Source organism: Delphinus delphis, chromosome 1 (genome assembly GCF_949987515.2).
Source record: "Delphinus delphis chromosome 1, mDelDel1.2, whole genome shotgun sequence".
Taxonomy (NCBI): Eukaryota; Metazoa; Chordata; class Mammalia; order Artiodactyla; family Delphinidae; genus Delphinus; species Delphinus delphis.
In genome coordinates this window covers 74,958,654-74,979,850 of record NC_082683.1, presented here as the reverse complement: position 1 = coordinate 74,979,850, position 21,197 = coordinate 74,958,654, and the positions used below count along the sequence as shown (strand labels likewise).

Here is a 21,197-nt window from a genome sequence, read left to right as displayed (position 1 = left end):
TTTATTCACTTCTTCCAAGTTGTCCATTTTATTCGCATATAGTTGCTTGTAGTAATCTCTCATGATCCTTTGCATTTCTGCAGTGTCAGTTGTTACTTCTCCTTTTTCATTTCTTATTCTATTGATTTGAGTCTTCTCCCTTTTTTTCTTGATCAGTCTGGCTAATGGTTTATCAATTTTGCTTATCTTTTCAAAGAACCAGCTTTTAGTTTTATTGATCTTTGCTGTTGTTTCCTTCATTTCTTTTTCATTTATTTCTGAACTGATCTTTATGATTTCTTTCCTTTTGCTAATTTGGGGGTTTTTGCTCTTCTTTCTCTAATTGCTTTAGGTGTAAGGTTAGGTTATTTATTTTAGATGTTTCTTGTTTCTTGAGGTAGGATTGTATTGCTATAAACTTCCTTCTTAGAACTGCTTTTGCTGATTCCTATAGGTTTTGGGTCGTCGTGTTTTCATTGTCATTTGTGTCTAGGTATTTTTTGACTTCCTCTTTGATTTCTTCAGTGATATCTTGGTTATTTAATAGCATATTGTTTAGCCTCCATGTGTTTGTTTTTTCACAGATTTTTTCCTGTAATTGATATCTAGTCTCATAGCATTGTGGTCAGAAAAGATACTTGACAACGATTTCAGTTTTCTTAAATGTACTGAGGCTTGATTTGTGACCCAAGATACGATCTATCCTGGAGAATGTTCCATGAGCACTTGAGAAGAAAGTGAATTTTGTTGTTTTTGGATGGAATGTCCTATAAATATCAATTAAGTCCATCTTGTTTAATGTGTCATTTAAAGCTTGTGTTTCCTTATTTACTTTCATTTTGGATGATCTGTCAATTGGTGAAACTGGGGTGTTAAAGTCCCCAACTATGATTGTGTTAATGTCGATTTCCCCTTTTATGGCTGTTAGCATTTGCCTTTTGTATTGAGGTGCTCCTATGTTGGGTGCATAAATTTTTACAATTGTTATATCTTATTCTTGGGTTGATCCTTTGATCATTACATAGTGTCCTTCTTTGTCTCTTGTAATAGTCTTTATTTTAAAGTATATTTTGTCTGATATGAGTATTGCTATTCCAGCTTTCTTTTGATTTCCATTTGTATGGAATATCTTTTTCCACCCCCTCACTTTCAGTCTGTCTGTGTCCCTAGGTCTGAAGTGGGTCTCTTTTAGACAGCATATAAATGGTTCTTGTTTTTGTATCCATTCAGCCAGTCTATGTCGTTTGGTTGGAGCATTTAATCCATTACATTTACGGTCGTTATCGATATGTATATTCCTATTCCCATTTTCTTAATTGTTTTGGGTTTGTTATTGTAGGTCTTTTCCTTCTCTTGTATTTCCTGCCTAGAGAAGTTCCTTTAGCATTTGTGGTAGAGCTGGTTTGGTGGTGCTGAATTCTGTTAGCTTTTGCTTGTCTGTAAAGGTTTTAATTTCTCCGTTGAATCTGATTGAGATCCTTGCTGAGTGGAGTAGATCTTGGCTGTAGGTTTTTCCCTTTCATCACTTTAAATATGTCCTGCCACTCCCTTCTGTCTTTCAGAGTTTCTGCTGAAAGATCAGCTGTTAACCTAATGAGCATTCCCTTGTATGTTACTTGTTGCTTTTCCCTTGCTGCTTTAATATTTTTTCTTTGTATTTAATTTTTGATAGTTTGGTTAATATGTGTATTCGCATGTTTATCCTAGGATTAGTCCTGTATGGGACACTCTGCACTTCCTGGACTTGATTGACTATTTCCTTTCCCATATTAGGGAATTTTTCAACTATAATCTCTTCAAATATTCTCTCAGTCCCTTTCTTTTTCTCTTCCTCTTACACTCCTATGATTCAAATATTGGTGCATTTAATGTTGTCCCAGAGGTCTCTGAGACTGTCCTCAGTTCTTTTCATTCTTTTTTCTTTATTCTGCTCTGCAGTAGTTATGTCCACTATTTTACCTCCCAAGTCATTTATCCATTCTTCTTCCTGAGTTATTCTGCTATTGATTCCTTCTAGAGAATTTTTAATTTATTTATTTTGTTGATCATCATTGTTTGTTTGCTCTTTAGTTCTTCTAGGTCCTTGTTTAATGTTTCTTGTATTTTCTCCATTCTATTTCCAAGATTTTGGATCATCTTTACTATCATCACTCTGAATTCTTTTTCAGGTAGATTGCCTGTTTCCTCTTCATTTGTTTGGTCTGTGAGATTTTTACTTTTCTCCTTCATCGGCTGTATGTTTCTGTCTTCTCATTTTGCTTAACTCTCTGTGTTTGGGGTCTCCTTTTCACAGGCTGCAGGTTTGTAGTTCCCATTGTTTTTGGTGTCTTTCCCCAGTGGCTAAGGTTGGTTCAGTGGTTTGTGTAGGCTTCCTGGTGGAGGGGACTGGTGCCTGTGTTCTGGTGAATGAGGCTGGATCTTGTCTTTCTGGTGGGCAGGACCATATCCGGTGGTGTGTTTTGGGGTGTCTGTGACCTTATTATGATTTTAAGCAGTCTCTCTGCTAATCAGTGGGGTTATGTTCCTGCCTTGCTAGTTGTTTGGCATAGGGTGTCCAGCACCGTAGCTTGCTGGTCCTTGAGTGAAGCTGGGTCTTAGCGTTGAGATGGAGATCTCTCGGAGAGCTTTTGCCATTCGATATTACATGGAGCCGGGTGGTCTCTGTTCTACCAATGTCCTGAACTCGGCTCTCCCACCTCAGAGGCACAGGCCTGACACCCGGCCAGAGCACGAAGACTCAGTCAGCCACACGGCTGCTGGTCTTCGAGTCCCCTGGAGAGCCCCACATTTCTTAATTATTGAATTCCCTGACATCTGAAAATGATATGGTTTCACAATCTGTATAACATAATATGCATCTATTCTTAGCATAACACAACCTGCAGAGATGTGAGATGAATATTCTCTTCTTAGTAGGTTATAATATGTGATTCTGGCTAGCAAATTTCATTTCTAGGCAAAGAGTTTCTAATAAAAGTGTACCCATCTTCTATGTAAACTTTTTTTATTTCTGTTGTCTATCTCTGGAACATTTCCTGTGGCCTCTTACTTCTTGGATAGTAGAGGGAGATCTTATCACATTATCATTTTTAATTACTATTTATAATTTACTTGTTTGTCTTCCATGAAAATAATTAGATGTGATGGAGAATTTATGTCTTTCATATTTTTGCTTAAATTATAGGGATATCCAGGTCCTCCTGGGGCTCCAGGAGCCATGGGTCCACTGGGATTACCTGTAAGTATAGAAAAGACTTCTCTTCCCAGTCAATGCAAAACACTCTAGAATATATCATGGTATCTTGAACCTCCTCACTTCTACTTGCTCTATTATTTACTGCTCACTTTTCATAGTATAGTTCTGTAACCTAAAATAAAAAATATCTAAACTTTCTTTTGAATAACCACATATAAGGAAACAGAGTCAGTAATCAAGCTTAGACCTATTGGACAAACAAATCACAAGCACAATTTCCAACATGTTGTTCTTAGAAATTTCCACATATTCTCAAACTGATAAAATTCATGGAAAATATACCTTTATTCAAAAACTGAGTTTTGAAAAACTCCATTTGTGGTTACAGAAAGATAATGAAGCCTTGTCTCTACAGAGAAAGTTTGCTTATTAAAATTTGAAAGTTATTGTGAACTTAAATGTAAAGAATATCAGCCTTTGTGATCCCCTAAGCAGAACTATTATCAGAAATGGTTTATGCTGTTTTGTGAAGCTTCTGTTTCGAAGATAAGCCCAATCTTCCAGCATACTGATAGATGTGTCATTGACTTCTAAAATGAGGAAGACTGATCTAGGGAACAGTTGCCAATCTTCTTACTCATGTAAGATAAGAAATAGATTTGAGATTCTGTGAAAGTTCACTGTTTTTATCTACCTGTGTTATATAGATAAATAAATATTGTCTTCTAAACACTGGAGACCATTGGGTATAAAAATAATTCATTGTACTTGACTTAGTAACAAATAACAACTTAATCTTCTTTTAGGGCTATTTTTTTGTGGCATGTAAATTTGGAAAATTTTGTGGCATTTTTCATGGTAACAGAAAAAATTCTATTTTTATGTAATGGGATTATCATAAGTATCTAGAGTAATGAGAAAGAAATCTTGCAAAAGTAGCCATTGCTTCTTTGATGGACCAGGCATATTAGACTGGTCAGACTGGCTAAGTGGGTGTCTCCCTTATGTGTTGTGTCTCCCACCACCATATGTGCTCATCCTAAAAACTATGTGGTCAGTGAATATTAAATACTTCCCATTTTTTTTCAGGGTGTAAACACTTAGAAATTAAATTTCTCCAAATAGTAGAGTATGTCAGAAGCAGAATATTGGGGGAGGGTAGTATGGTATTTGTTTAATAATTAAAGCATATTTTTAAAGGAGACTAATCAATTTTATTTTAAGAATTCCCAAGGAGAATTACATATCATAAGAAAGGTTGTAACTACTGTTCTCGTAACATTCCTGTTAATTGTATAACTGATTTTAAAATTTTCAACATGTAGGGTCCTGTGGGAGCAAGAGGACCACCTGGGAGTCCAGGTCCTAAAGGACGAAGAGTAAGTTATCTAATCAAGGAAGTGCATTAACCTTTTAAAAAATGGTGTCATAAATAGTGATGCGTTCAGCAAAAATAGCTCTATATCTTCTAGATCATGCTTAGAGGTTGTTGGTTTTTTTCTTGTTTTCATTATATTAGATGACCTGCCTACATTAATTTAAATGTAATTCATAATCATTTGTATTTATAAAACCATACTTTTCCATTTTGTGTTTTAGAAATTTCACTTATTGACAAAGAATTCTTCTTTCTTATTCCCAACTTGCAGTTTCATTCTTTGGGGGAATTGTGAACACAAAGATGTTTAAATTATTCTTCTACTCACAAGAGACTTCTATAGCAAGGGATAGTAACAGCATGACAGAATAAGAGTGATAAGAATTAGAATAAGAATACACAGGATGACTAAGAGTTTATTCACTGTAAATAAGAGGTAATATGTCATCATTGTCTAATAATTATGCATAAGAATTAAATTAAAACCTTTCACTCTTTAAGTCTTTTAAACATTAAATCCTTTTTTTTTTCTTTAAAGAAATAAGAACCACCATTTATTGCGTGCCTGTCACGTGCCAGGCACTTTTACATATACCATCTAACCTAATACTCAAAACCACTCTAGGAAGGAGAGGCATTTATCTCAGATATCACAGTTGAGGAAAACGGGGCTCAGAGAGTTTAAGTATATGAACTGTAGACACGCAGGTCTGTGGCACAACCAGGATTCAAACCTTAGTGTGTCTGATTCCAAACCGTATGCTTATTCAATACCCCTATTGAATTTTAGAGTATTTTTCCTTGATTAATTTGAATATGTGGGCTTTAAGAACTCTGTTTTCTCCCTTGGCTTTACCTTGACTTTTACAGCTAGTGAAGAAAATATTACAAAATTCTAAAAGCATGGCCTCCAAATAACAAAGTTTTGTTTTTTTTTTAAAACTGCCATTTTCCAGTTGGCAAATGGGAGAAAAAGGCTCAGTTTAAAATAACAACTTTAGGAATTCACTGGCTGTCCAGTGGTTAGGATTTGGTGCTATCAGTGCCGTGGCCCAGGTTCAATCCCTGGTCAGGGAACTAAGATCCTGCAAGCTGTGCAGCATGGCCAAAAGAAAGAAAAGAAAAGAAAAGAAAATAGGCAAAATAAATAAATAACGACTTTAATTTCATGTGCTGTGTTTTAGGTGAAGATTAAAGAAAGAGAGCAAATTTTTCTGTACTGTCATTTCTTTTCTGAAAAACAGTTTTCCTTTCTGGCTTATGGATTTACAGTCTATAAATAATCCTGATGGCCACATCTATTTTAGCCCAAATGAGATTTAAAATAATAAAATAAAAACTCATGGAAGATGATCTCTACTCTGTCATTTTAGTGGTCTGTACCCTGCCAGCATTCAGTACTTGGTTAGGTCAAATGTGTTTATTCAACTTTGTGTTACTCATAGTGGGAAAGTTCAACCAGTTTTGTGAAAGATTTAAAAAAACAGAAATACTTACTTCGGTTAGCTAAGTAATTGAGGTCTTATTGATTATCCAGCATAAGCCATGTACCTAAGCAAGATATGTTTCTGAACCACTTGTACTGTCTGATAAGTCATATGGAAAGTTCATATTCTCTGCAGTTTTCTAACCTCCCTGTGATCCTTGGGCAAATTATTACTCTTTTCTGATTTGACACTTTGTTTTCAATTCTCACCTCTTCAAGTGTCTATTTTCCTCTCATCCTCCAAATACGTTTTACTGATTTGTTCCCAAATGGCTTCTCATAATTATGTAAAGTTCACCAGTATTTTCTAAACAAGGTCTTTTTGTTTAGAAATAAGGGCTTTGTTTAATGCAAAAGTGCTTCCTTTATAGGAGAATATTTCAAATAACCAGTGAACATTGGGAATATCAAAAAGAACTAAAGACCAGAATATTTGGGAAAGAATATAGTATTATGAAGTTCCATTCTAATTATCACCTAATATCTTCTTCTCCCATCAATCCATTCTCCAATCTATTCTCCACTATAGATGTGATCATAATAAATATCCTTTCAAATATTTTTCACTCACAAAAAATGAGAATATATGTCCAGCCCACAGGGATAAATGAAAAAAGTATCTGGCTGGGAATTCCTGTGCCCCAGCCCTTCCTTGCTACCCCAAAGGCTGAGGGAGTCAGTATTTCCAGCACACCTGTAACACTTTATGACACACAACTGTGTCACAGTACATTGGAGGGGAAGCTAGGCACATTTGCACTAGGAGGCCACACAAAGAACTCTCATTATGAAACTAGTGCTTGTGTGCCCTTGCTGTTCTGCCTGTGATTTGTACTATTATCATAGGTGAACATGCAAACATCATGAATGGTAGGACCACAACCCAAGGAGTCTGCCTGTCCTTCTGCTTCTCTCCTATCCATCCATCTGCCATTCATCTATCTAACATTTACTGATATAATACCGTCTGTCAAACACTCTCTTACTATCATGGAGGATTCAAGGTTAACTTTTGCTTAGATCTAACCCACATGGATTTTACGGTTTAATGACTTACAGTCCAGTGGCTTTTAAAGTATCATACAATATTGACAGAGAATAGCAAAAGCTCAGACAAGCAACAATACCTGCCATCTCAGGAAATAACCTAAGCAACTTAGTATTATGAAAATTTTTCTAACTAGTTTTATGAAGATTGTGTAATCCTGCCCCTTATATAACTGAAAAAAATAACAGGATTGGCTGAAAATATTCATGTAGTTTGAGATTGTTTGATGAGAGAGTTACCTGTAGCCAACTTTAACTTTTCCAAAAGCAGATAAAGAAAAGATTAGATTTTTTTTTTAACTTAACCAGAATACATTCTTCAAGAGCTTTATAGGTAGAGATTTTAAGGCAGGTATTAGAAAAATAACTTTATACCCAATTAGGTACCTATTATAATATTGCTTGTATAATTTTCTTATAGCTTGTCCTGAAGTTGTTATGTCTCAGGAGTCAAAGAATAACTCCAGAGATAACTTCTACAACCAATATCAAAGTGAAACTTGCAGATAATGATAAAGCTAAGCTTTTAGCTAATTAACCAACCCTTAACTGAAGCATAGAGAAAACCAAACTTTCCTAGAGTTCTGCCAGCCTTAACCTCTTTAACTAGCAACCTCAGGCTTTATAGCCTTTAATTAAATATAATTGTTGTACTTAGACATTTTTTTTAACTTAATGTGGTTACCTTAGTCATCACAGTGGGAGCAGAAACTTCTCTTTCGTTTTTCCCTGTCTAGTCCTGGTTTAGTAAATGAAATAATAAATGTGAAAGTACTTTTAAGTAAAAATATTTTTTAATGGAAAACATTAAAAAATGAGTGATTATCACTAAAGTATTCCTTAATTTTGGAGGGAGTTCCTTTCACCTATAATACCAATCAGCATTTTACTCGTGTTTAATATTCATTTTGTAAACTTCTTCTAAACTTCACGTCCTCTATTTCAGCCTGAATTCACTTGATAACAGGATTACATCTATTTATTTTTTAACACTTGAAAAACTATTATAAACTTAATAAAGCATAGTTATTCAAAGTATTTAGACATTATGTGAATCAGGTGACTCACTTATATTGATATCTGCAAGCTTCAGTTGCTTCATCTTACAAAGCAGGGTTTAGACTAGTTCAGCCTTGACAGTGGGTGATCTATGTGCTGAGGCAGAAACTGGCAGTTAATTATGAGACTTTCTTCCTGAGCTCAGTGCAGCCTTTTCTGCATATATATCTAGGCAACCACTTAATCTTATTTTTATCTAAGAAATGAGACTTTTTCAATCATTTTTGGACCAAACAATTTTTAAAATTCTTTTTAACTTATTACTCTATGTTTGGGGGCCTTTTGAAGCTTTATCCTTATGGCTGCTAACTTTTAAACCTAGACAGAATGACTTCTAACTCTAGCATTAGCCTTCGAGGATTTACCATTGTGGTTGGTTGTCTAGAGTCAAAATTGTTATCTTCTCCCCACTCTTCCCCCCTTTCTACCCTAAACAAGCTTACACTTCCAATTTGTTTTTATATTAATGCTGTCATAATTCCACTGGTTACTTACTAACAAAATATCCAAGAAAGTCAGAACTTTCATGTTGCAAAGGAGTTAAGTGCCTAGTTACCAGTGGATACATTTCTAGATCTTACTTGTTTTCTGTGGTATTTTAGAATGCTAACCACTGATTCCTTTTCATATTTTCTCAGCCACGTTCTGTTATTACTCCAAAAAAATTTGGAAAGTGTTTTCTTACAGGGCAGAAAAAAGAAAATAAGCATAGAAGGTGCTGGAGAAAGAGAATCAATACAGGTTACTGATAAGATGAAGGTGATTATTGGAGCAAGGTCCTGAGGGATCTTTGCACTTAAAACTTCAGAGTCATCCTTTAAACATTGTTCTTTTTTTCCATCTTCAGTTACTTAATTGTCAAACATTCCAAGGAAGCCCCCACCTCAGGACCTTTGCAGTTGCTATTTCTCCTGCCAGAATGATCTTCCCCAAGTTATTTGCATAGCCTGCAGTCTCAGCTCCTTCAGATCTACCCACATGTCACTTTAGAGAGCCTTCTCAGACCCTGATCTAAAGTGGGCCCCCCCACCTTGGACTCCTTCTAGTCCCTTAACCTCCTTTATTTTTCTTCATTACACTTGACTATCTATAGTCATTTTATATTTTAATTTTATATATCTATTTGCTTGTTTATAAATTCAGAGATTCGTCTCTTCTCCCTACTGTATCCTCTGGGGCTAAAACAATACCTGGCCTTATAGTTGGCACTCAGTAAATGTTTGTTGAATGAACAACAACACACTTTGAAAGTAACTTATCTATTAAGTCCATACTCCTCAATTTGACATTCAAGGTCCTGTACGTTAATACTTTAACTTAGTTTTGCAGTCTTTTATGGGAAAATAGGATCAAAAAGTAAACTGGGGACAGATCATGGAGTACCTTAAATATAGACAGAAATTGTAAGGCTAGAGCTATGGCTTTAGCTATAGTATGCCCAGTGGAGCTATAGATCCTCATGGAGTGTGACTCTCCAATCCTGTGGATGTGTCCAAGAGGATCAGGGTATGCACTTACCCTAAGGGCACCCAGGAAGAGAGTCCTGTTTACAGTAAGCAGGGTTGTTTTTTTTCTTTTTTTTTGGGGGGGGGGTGGTCTGGAGATTTTTATTTCAGAAGGTTTTTATTTACAAAATCAATTTCTTTAATAGATACAAAGTTATGCAAAGAATCTCTTTGTCCTTGACCTGTTTTGAGTTTTTGCTTTTGAAGAATGGATCAGTTTACCCCAAAGGTGTAGAATTTATGTGTGAAGAGTTGTTTCTATCAATAGTAGTCCCTTATTTTCCCTTTAATGTCTCAGCGGTCTGTAGTGATACCTTCTCCTTCATTTCTTTTTTTTAAATTTATTTATTCAAGTTTATTTATTTTTGGCTTCATTGGGTCTTCACTACTGCACGTGGGCTTTCTCTAGTTGCACGGAACAGGGGCTACTCTTCGTTGCAGTGCGTGGACTTCTCATTGCGGTGGCTTCTCTTGTCGCGGAGCACGGGCTCTAGGTGCGCAGGCTTTAGTAGTTGTGGCTTGCGGGCTCAGTAGCTGTGGTTTGCGGGCTCTAGAGCACAGGCTGAGTAGTTTTTGTGCACAGGCTTAGTTGCTCCGCGGCATGTGGGATCTTCCCGGAAGTAAGCGGCTTTTTAATAGTATAAAGCTAAACTAAGCTGGCCTCAGATGGGATACAATAGAAGATATTGAAGCCTACGGGACTTCTTCAAATCAGCATGTTGTATTGGGAGATTTGTATCACTGTTTTGTATAGAAATCTTCAGCACTTCCTCATTGCTTATTGATTCAAATATAAACTCAAGTCCTTCACGTTTTAAATCCCAGTCTTTTCACAATTATTTATTTGTATAGAAATACTAAAAAAATACTCCATCTAATCACCAGCTCAGCTAAACAAACTAGTTTTTTCATTCTTAAGTATCTTTTTTCGTGCTTCTTTACCCTTTTCTCATACTATGCCTCCATCTAGAATTTCTTTTAGAGCATGATTTCTGACTGTCAAAATAATATCTTCATTCCCTTTACAAACGTGTGAAAGCTCTCTCCCTCCTTTGATCCCTTTAGCCCTTAACACACAGTATCTCTGCCTATTTTATAGTTATTTATATAATTTACCTTATCTCATAATGTGGATTCCCATAACACTTAATACAGTGCCTTTTTCACAGTATATGTTCAGTTAATGGTTGTAGAATTAAATTAATTCCCTTGCAAAGAACTTCAAGATCTTCCAAGGACAGTTATAATTAGGCAAGGAACATATACTGTCCTCTTTCATTAGAGAATGACTTTTGCAACTAATGCTTCTTCATAACTAATTACTGAATTAATATTGATAGCAACATAGCTGAGAAGTTTTAAATTTATATGAACATTCCCAGCAACATTTTCTATTCCTTTTCTGTGCCCCTTGCCATCTTTCAGCTGTCAAGCAGGTGCGTAGCGGGGAACAGTGCAGTCAGCATTCTTTTTCTAATAAAGTGATGAGAAGAGTTCCATTTCAAAAATATAAAACTTAGGAAGACTGTTTGGACAAACAAACCAGCCACTTTAAAGTCAATTTAGAGTTATTTTTAGAATAAATCCTGGATTTCTGCAGAGTAAAGGATAAGATAAACAAAATACTCAAGTAACAAACCTATGCTATAGCTACCTCAACAACTGAATCAGCTGTTTTTGTGGTCATCTGATTTACTATTTGGCATTAAATCTTGATAACACTGGCCTGATTCTCCCATGCCAATGGGTCCATCCATATACTCAGCTGTAGTCTTTACTGTGTCCATGGCACAGAAACAAGCAAAAGGAGTTTTTCAACTAAAAAAGAGTCCAGTGTCTCCATTTGTAAGGATGCATGACAGTAAAAAAGAAACATTTAAAATTAACAACAAGATATTTTTTCCATCTCTAGGGACCAAGAGGACCAGATGGTCTCTTAGGAGAACAAGGTATACAAGGTGCCAAGGTAATCACTTATTTTCTCATTTCATACACAGTGAAATATTTTTGAGCCCACATGTCCTACCTGTCTAAACAATGATGTATTTCCTTATAAAAGTATGGTTCTAATTTTTTTCTTAGTTTAAGTATGAAACATACATAAAGTTTTTACTACACACACAGAAATGTATTCTTTTTATTATTGAACTATGTATTTGATGTCTTATTTTTTGGTATGTGAGTGTATGTTAGTATGTATAAGACCATAATTCACATTCTGATTAACTCACCTGGTATTGATTCTTGTTAGGGTGAAAAAGGAGATCAAGGAAAAAGAGGGCCTTATGGTCTTATTGTAAGTAGTAAAATATTTCACATTAAAGATGAACATATAATATCTTCCATTTTTCTTGGTGTGTGATTCATATTTGGGGAGGGGGTTGCTTGACCCAGGCATTTTCTTTCTTATGTAGGGTAAGACTGGAAACCCTGGAGAGAGAGGAGTTCAAGGGAAACAAGTAAGTAATTAAAAATTGCCAAGCTATAAGCAAATTTTATCCACTTTATTCTCTGATACAACTCTTATTTAGTAATCAATATTTTAGACTAAGAGAATACAAGTTCTTTTCCTCCTTCAGTCCTTGGGTCAGTCTTTTATTGAGGCAAATTGCTTACTCAATCTGGGCCTTTTTTGTACCTATCTATAAACAGGTGGTGATAACTGATACTTTTACTTCACCTCTGCTATCATAGTTTTTCTGTAAAATCCATTTCAGGATAAAGTGGTATGATGTCATGTAAATATGACAGAATATTAATAAAGCTAACAAGAAACTTCTTTGAGGCTTCTTGCCTAGTTTCATTTTAACTCACCTTGAGTGTTGTTTGCACCCTTGGAGTGTGGAGCTATGTGTGTCATCATGTTTTCCCATGGCACTGCTCTAAGAGTTTTTAATACTATATAATGCTAAATATTTTCCTACCATCAGAAATCTCAGAATTATATAATTTCTTCTCTGGAACACAAGTTCTGTGGTTATCATCACTAACTGAGGGGGAGTAGAGTGTATTTTTTAAGAAATAAATATATACACACACACATATATATTACACATATATATATAATTTTGAGCACATGAGCTTAAATGTATGGGTTTTTAATTCCATTTGTAATCATAATTTTTAATGACATTTTGATTTGTCATATATGTATGTATAATTTAAAGTTATTAAATTAGATCATAATTTAAATATACTGCAACCGAAGAGTCAGAAAAGGAGAGGACAAAAATGTTTTAGCTGCTGTAATAATTATCACTAATGTCACTGCATTTACTTGTTCCTCTATGAAATCTGCTGCCCCCTGCCGGTTGTTTCCCATAATAGCATTATATTTACCAACGGTCAAACCTAAAGTAGCAGAGACTTAAAAGAGAAAAATGACTGTATCCAGGGAAAGAACTTGTGTGTGACATTATATTATTAATTGACGTCATCGCCAAAGAACATTCCTTGAGTATTAATATTCATCATCTAAGTTTCTATTATATCAGTGTAAATGGTGTTTCTGGAGATTCTTTCCACTTTGCTACACTGTATACAAAACCAATATGTTATAGTTGAGTGGAGAAATTTGGAATTTATCAGGTCCATTCCTCTTACTTTAGAAAACTGAGGCCAAGAGAAATAAAATTACTTACTCATTTTGTACATTGTTGACACTCCTTAGAGTTTTACCTTCATTTTCAGCCTATCAGATATGCATGGATAAATGTAAAATTTGATATTTGATTTTCTCAATCAAATAAAAGTTACTAGAACCATTTTGTAACGGTAGCTTATGGCAAACAAGTTTCATAGACTACCGGAAGAGTAAAGTTACCTTAGTGAGGGACAGTTGATCATGGGTTAATACTAGTTGTTGAGGTTTACTTAACTTTATATCTACATTATCTCCTCGGTCTTGATCGAACTGAAAGAGAATTTTGAGATCTGAGGGAAGCTTGGATCAATTAATCCAAAAAATCCAGATGCCCCAAAGATTTATTTGATCCTGCACGGTAATCTCAGCATCTCTCATTATTTATGCACTGTCGACAAGCAGGTAGTGCTGTATAATAGAAAGATACACTGGAGATCAGATTGACCTTTGTTCTAGTGCACACTCCTAATAGCTGTATAGTCTTGGTTAGATTGGTTAGCTGTCTGGATCATATTTTCTTCATCTGTAAAATAAAGATACATCTCTAAATTGTCATAATTCTAAAGCTAGGTATTACAAGGAAATTGGTAACACATATAGTACTCTGCTAGTCCAGATAAACAGGAGAAGTATATTTGTCTATGGGCCAACATTGTTTCCTATACTTGCCTTCCATCCACACGTATATCTGACTCAAAGGGCGAATCAAGAAGAAAGGATATGATTCATTGTGTTATTAAGGTGATAAAGCCTGAGTAACTTTTTAGTTTTCTAGATCTTATAAAAACTATAACAGCTCATACATTACTGATTTTTATCTAGGTATTCTTTCAGTTGATGAGTTAAGGGTATTAAATTCTCCGACTATGATTTGGCATTTGTCTGTGCCTCTCTTTAATTCTGTCAGAGTTTGCTTTATGTATTTTGAAACTATTTTTAGAGTATTCACATTATGATTACTATGTCTTCCCAATCAACTGAGCCTTTTATCATTACAAAATGTTCCTCTATATCTCTGGTAATACTTCTTATCCCTGATAATACTGTTTGTTTTGAAATCTACTTTATTTGATATGTAAGTTTCTCTAGCTGTTTGCATGGCATATCTTTTTCATTCATTTATTTTCACACCATCTGTGCCTTGATGTTTAAAGTGAATGTCTTAAAGATAGATCTTGCCTTTTTATTCATTCCAAAAACCTCTGCCTTTTAATTAGTGTTTGCTCCATTTCCACTTAATGTAGTTATTGATGTGGTTGGATTTAGGTCTACCATTTTTATGGCTGTTTCTCCTCTGTCGTGGCATCAGTGGTGGTGTGCAGTGCCTTCTTCAGGCACTGAATGATTTTGAGAACTCCACTCTAATTTAACTATTCACTTTTTAGCTCTACTTCTCATTATTACTTTTAAGTGGTTATTCTAGGTTGTGAGTCAGCAAACTTTCTCTGTAGAGTGCCACAAAATATTTCAGGCTTTGTGGGCCGTATGGTCTCTGTCACAACTACTCAGCTCTAGTGTCATCATAGTGTGAAAGCAACCATAGATGGTATATAAAGCAATGAGCATGACTATTCAAAAAAAACTATTTACAAAATCAGGTGATGGTCCAAATTTGGCCCTCAGACTGTAGTTTGCCAACCCATGGTTTAGGGATCACATTGTAACTTTCCTCTGTCTACTTAGAGTTAATACAGTAATACTTAACATAATTGTAAGAAACTTGCAGCCATAGAGGGCTGTTTACCAGCATCCTGTCTTATATGCTCTATTTGTTTTATATCTATATAAGTTATAAACCCCATATTGCAAAGTTAAAATTCTACTTTAATATAAATGAAACATAAATTAGAGATATTTAGGAGGAAAGTAGTGGTTTTTAAAATTATCCATGCACTTACTATTTCTGGTGCTCTTCATTCCTTTCTACAGATGCACATTTCTAAGTGGTATACTTCCCTGCAGCCTACAGAACTTCCTTTAGATTTCTTACAGTCAAGTTCTTCTAGTGATGAATTCTCTTCGTTTTTCTTTATTTCACCTTTATTCTTGAAGGATATTTTCACTGGTTATAGAATTCTGGGTCAACAGGGTTTTTTGTTTGTTTGTTTCCATTCAGCATTGTAAAGATGACATGCCGTTTATTTTTGGCCTGCATTATTTCTGATGAGAAGTTCACACTTATCTTTATCATTATTCCCCTGCATATAATATATCATTTTTCTCTGGCTGCTTTCAAGATTCTCTCTTTATCTTTGTCTTTCAGTAGTTTGACTGTGATGTGTCTAGATGGATTTTCTTCACATTTATCCAGCTTAATGTTTGCTGAGTTTCTTGCATGTGTAAATTTGCCTTCACTAAATTTGGAAATTTTTCAACTTTTTTTTTAGGATATTTTTTTCTACACCATTTTCTCTCTCCTTTCCTTCTTGTATTCTAATTAAATATATGTTAGTCATTTTGATTACCTTAGATCCCTGGGGCCCTGTTCATTCCTATTTCAATCTTTCTTTTTCCTGTTTGTTTGTTTTTTTTCCAATTGGGAAACCGGAATCTATCTTCTCTAACTTGTTAAGCCTTTCAATAAAATTTTATTTATGATATTGTATTTTTAAGTTTTATTTGGATATTTAATTTTCGGCTCTATAATTGTCATTGTTTCTTTTTACAAATGCTCTTTCTCTTCTGGGATTTCCTATTTGTTTATTCATCATGAGTATATTTTTATTTACATTATTGAGCATATTTATACTTACTACTTTAAAATCATGTGATACATAATAACATCTTTGTAATCTTGAGTTTGGTCTCCATTAATTTCCTTTTCTTATAAATATGGGAAATTTTCCCTGTCTAATAATTTTGAATTGTATCTTGAACATTTTGACTGATTCATTTTAGTGACTCTAAAGTCTGTTATATTTCTTTGAAGAGTACTGTTTTGTTTTTAACTTGGCAGGCAGTTAACTTGACTGGTAAAACTCCAAGTTTTCTCTCCTCTGTGGTAGGTGGCTGCTGAAATCTCTTAGCCTTGTCTGAGCTACTTGGAGTCTACCATACCAATACAAACCTTAAATGTCAGCAAGAGCTATAAGCAGAGTTTATATTTGCAATCTGAGGCTCCTCTTTGGCTCTTTCTTTCACCACTTTTCACCATCTATGGTCACTTCAAATTCTGCCCTAGGGTCCTACATGCCAATAAGACTGAAGGTTTCTATCCTACCTTATCTTAATCATCTTGTATGGCTTCTCATCTGGCTAAAAGCCATATAAAAAAATCAGAAACTCAACTAGTGTCATTCCTTCTTTCAAGTGTAGACCCTACTACTCTAGTTCCTGCCTATTTTTGGTCTTTCTTCAGTGCTTTCATATCTTTCCTTTTTAATATTTTATCTTGGGTTTATAGTTATCTCTATATAGATTGGTTTGATAGGAGCAACTTGGCCAATATTGGAAGTGGAAACAATTAGCATTTCTTCTTTAAATATAGTTTTTTCTGTAGTAACTCAGAATACTTGAGAAGCATTTATTTCATAATCTTTACAATACAAAAAGTATACAGTATTAACTCTATTCTTTCCCGTTCTTCAGACAATGAAGCAGAATGCACACATTTTCATGATCCTACAGTGAAAGTGTGGCAATAGAAATAACATTTATATACTCCCTTGCTTATTCTCATAAAATGTCTTGATGATGCTCGAAACATGTTTATTTAAAATGGAAAGACATTGAATGCTTGATTTCTCATGGAATTCAGTAAAAAACAGTTTAGTGTAGTGGAACAGCATGGCATTGGAGTCAGACACATTCGAGGTCAGATTCTGTTTCTGTCACTTATAGCTGTTTTGGCTTTGTACAAATTATTTAACCTCTCTGAGCCTCAGTTTCCCTATCATTAAAATGAGATACCTTTTATACTTATAACAAATGATGCTCATTATGTGCTCAGCACGGGCTCTCAATAAATAGCAACCACGATAGTCGTTATCCTCCTCTTCATCATTGCCATAATTGCTGAGATGCATCATAGAGCAAGGAGTTGTACTACAAATAATGTATTTCAGTAACATCTGAAAAGCCTTAAAGGGAATTTTTATTTTGTGCCAGCTTTTGCTTTTCTTCTTCATCTCCAATAAAAATAATTAGAATCCATTTAGGTCATTTCATAGCTTTGCCTAACAGCATTTATGCACCATTAACAGTATTACAAGTACATATTAAGCTTAATATTGTGTGCAAACACACTTTACAAAGCAAACTGGGCAGACATTATTTAAGGTTCTGAACTCTTGCTGTATGTTCAATTGGTATACCAGGCACAGAGGGATCCCTTATATTGATCCCTTAATTTAGGAGTCCAGAGTACATGAGTAGCAGATGATTTTCATGATTTAAACATGGTCTTACTCCAATAGGAGTCCATGAGATTTTGCATATCTCCCTTTCTCTAACCAGACAATCATATGTAACTAAACATAGCATTGATAATCATAACTTAGAAGATTCTTTGTTGCTAGAAATCTGAACGTCTTTACTTCTAATTTAATATCATATTTTTTATATTTCAATTTTAAGATAAAATGGTAATTGTGATCTGCTGTATAATTGCCAAACTTTCCAAGGTCAGTAATGTAGAATAAACAAGGGCAGTATTTTATACATCATTAGTAGTCATCAGTGTCTGGCACATAGTACATGCTCAGTTAATCTTTAAATGGAAGGATCAAAGAGGACCTGGAATTTAATTTAGAGTTTTACATACAATTTTAGAATATACCCCCATATCTAAGACTAAATTTTATGGTACCATAGGTGACATGATGTAAAAATGGAGGAAAATAAAGAACATTGGAGAGGTCCAATTTGATCATTTCTGGTCATCTAGGTTCTGAGAGCTTTGTGGCTTCCCAGGTTATAAGGGCATAAGTCATACTTATTAATACATCACAAGTATATTATTTTTGAAAAAAACTTTTTATATTGATATTAAAAGTATAAAGAATCCGAATCTAAAATAATTCTGGATGACAAATATTTGTCACTGTATAGGAGTGGAGATTAAATATAAAGAATACATGTAGATATAAAGAACCCTTGCAACTCAACAGTAAAATAATAAACAACACAATGAAAAAATGAGCAAAAGGACTTGAGTAAGCATTCCTCTAAAGAAGATATACAAACGGCCAATAAATATATGAATATATGCTCAGTATCACTAGTCATTAGGGAAATACAAATTGAAACTATATTGAGATACCACTTCCCATCCAGAATGACTATTATTAAACACACACACACACCTATATATACAGAAAAAATAACCAGTGTTGGCAAGGATGTGGAGAAATGGGAATACTTGTGCTATGCTGGTGGGAATGTAAAATGGTGGAGCTGCTATAGAAAACAGTATGCCTAGCTCCTCAAACAGTTAAACATAGAATTACATATAATCCGTCAACTCCACTTCTTCATATACCCCAAAGAATGGAAAGCAGGGATACAAACAGATACTTGCACACCAATGTTTATAGGAGCATTAGTCGCAATATCCAAAGGGTAGAAAACCCCAAGTGTTCATTGATGATGAATGGGTAAACAAAATGTGGTATATGCATACAAGGGAATATTATTCAACCTTGAAAAGGAAGGAAGTCTTGACACGTGTTACAAATGGATGAATCTTGAAGACATCATGAAATAAGCCAGACACAGAAGAACAAATATTGTATGATTCCACTTATATAAGGTACTTAAAGTAGTCAAATTCATAGAGACAGAAAGTAGAGTCATGTGTTGCCAGGGAAAGAGGGTAGGGGATAGGGGGTTATTTAATGGGTACAGAGTTTCAATTTGGGAAGATAAAAAGTTCTGAAAATAGGTGGTGGTGATGCTAGCACAACAATTTGAATATACTTAATGCCACAGTACTGTAAATTTACACATACTATACATTTAAAAATTGCTAAAGTGGTGAATTTTATGTTAGGCATATTTTTCCACAAAAGAAAAAACAAATAGAGGTAGACAGAAAAATTAGATGGGAGGATCTTGAGGGAAAGCTGAGGTAGGGAAACTGACTAAAACATTTTCAAGCATCACTTTTTCTTCAAGTTTTGCCTTTGTTTATTCAGGGTTTACAAGGACCCCCTGGGAGTACAGGAGACGGGGGATTTGCAGGAGAACCAGTAAGTTTATCTTCATGTGTTTTTAATTGTGTTTATTTTTTTTGTATAATATATTTTACCTATCTGTTATTATTGCCTGTTGTGCTGTGGCTGGTATGTTTTGGAAATCGTCATGGGCACCTAATTATAAGAATGAATATTTTGCTGTGAATATAATTTTTAGTGCCTTCCTGGTTTCATAAAGTCAAATTTGGTCCTGTTTGCCTGGAAGTGTTAAAACTTCACATATTTCTATTTTCAGCAAAGATAATTATTAAATCTCAGAATTTTTTTCTGAACGGCTTGCTGTTTGTATAATAATTATTACACTGCCCACCCACACACAAAATCACATTTATGAGGGCAACTCTATAACAAAAGACCATATAGAGAAGCCAGACTCTACATGTAATGGGCCAAAATGTGGAAACTTGACAGAAATGCTGTTAGGCCAATAATTCAAAAAGAGTCGCATCTTTCTCCCTCACTGGGGAAACTGGCAGTGGCAGCACCTTTGGAGGCTGATCAGCTGAGCTGCGAGCCTGCCAGTGGGAGGTCGGACAGACTGACTGCAGAGGCGACAGATGGACAGACAGCGGGGCAGCCAGACGGCTCGAGTCACCTCAAGTTCGCTATGAGCTGGGGCACAGATCTTTGGCCGTGTGGATGAAAGGCTCTTGATGCTGCAGCCAGGAGTCAGTGCTGCGCCTCTGAGGTGGGAGAACCAACTTCAGGACACTGGACCACAAGAGACCTCCCAGCTCCACATAATATCAAATGGCGAGAATCTCCCAGAGATCTCCATCTCAACAGCAGCACCGAGCTTCACTCAACGTCCAGCAAGCTACAGTGCTGGATACCATATGGCAAACAACTAGCAAGACAGGAACACAACCACACCCATTAGCAGAGAGGCTGCCTCAAGTCATAATAAGTCCACAGACACCCCCAAACACACCACCAGATGTGGACCTGCCCACCAGAAAGACAAGATCCAGCCTCATCCACCAGAACACAGGCACTAGTCCTCTCCATCAGGAAGCCTACACAACCCACTGAACCAACTTTGGCCACTGGGGACAGAAACCAAAAACAACCGGAACTATGAACCTGCAGCCTGCAAAAAGGAGACCCCAAACACAGTAAGATAAGCAAAAGGAGAAGACAGAAAAACACACAGCAGATGAAGGAGCAAGATAAACACCCACCAGACCTAACAAATGAAGAGGAAATAGGCAGTCTACCTGAAAAGGAATTCAGAATAATGATAGTAAAGATGATCCAAAATCTTGGAAACAGAATAGACAAAATGCAAGAAACATTTAACAAGGACCTAGAAGAACTAAAGATAAGACAAGCAACAAAGAACAACACAATAAATGAAATTAAAAATGCTCTGGATGGATCAATAGCAGAATAACTGAGGGAGAAGAACGGATAAGTGACCTGGAAGATAAAATAGTGGAAATAACTACTGCAGAGCAGAATAAAGAAAAAAGAAGGAAAGGAACTGAAGACAGTCTCAGAGACCTCTGGGACAATATTAAATCCACCAACATTTGAATTATAGGGGTTCCAGAAGAACAAGAGAAAAAGAAAGGGACTGAGAAAATATTTGAAGAGATTATAGTTGAAAACTTCCCTAATATGGGAAAGGAAGTAGTTAATCAAGTCCAGGAATCACAGAGAGTCCCATAGAGGATAAATCCAAGGAGAAACACGCCAAGACACATATTA

General features: G+C 35.3%; 1 protein-coding gene across 1 annotated transcript in view; it reads left to right on the top strand.

Moving 5' to 3' along the window:
• The window catches only part of COL24A1 (collagen type XXIV alpha 1 chain), a 392,309-nt gene that overhangs the window by 234,668 nt on the left and 136,444 nt on the right, over positions 1-21,197 (top strand). Inside the window, exons 27-32 of the mRNA XM_060024757.1 lie at positions 3,164-3,217; positions 4,501-4,554; positions 11,563-11,616; positions 11,902-11,946; positions 12,065-12,109; positions 19,428-19,481. Coding sequence (XP_059880740.1) covers positions 3,164-3,217; positions 4,501-4,554; positions 11,563-11,616; positions 11,902-11,946; positions 12,065-12,109; positions 19,428-19,481 — 306 coding nt within the window. The remainder of the gene's footprint in view (positions 1-3,163; positions 3,218-4,500; positions 4,555-11,562; positions 11,617-11,901; positions 11,947-12,064; positions 12,110-19,427; positions 19,482-21,197) is intronic.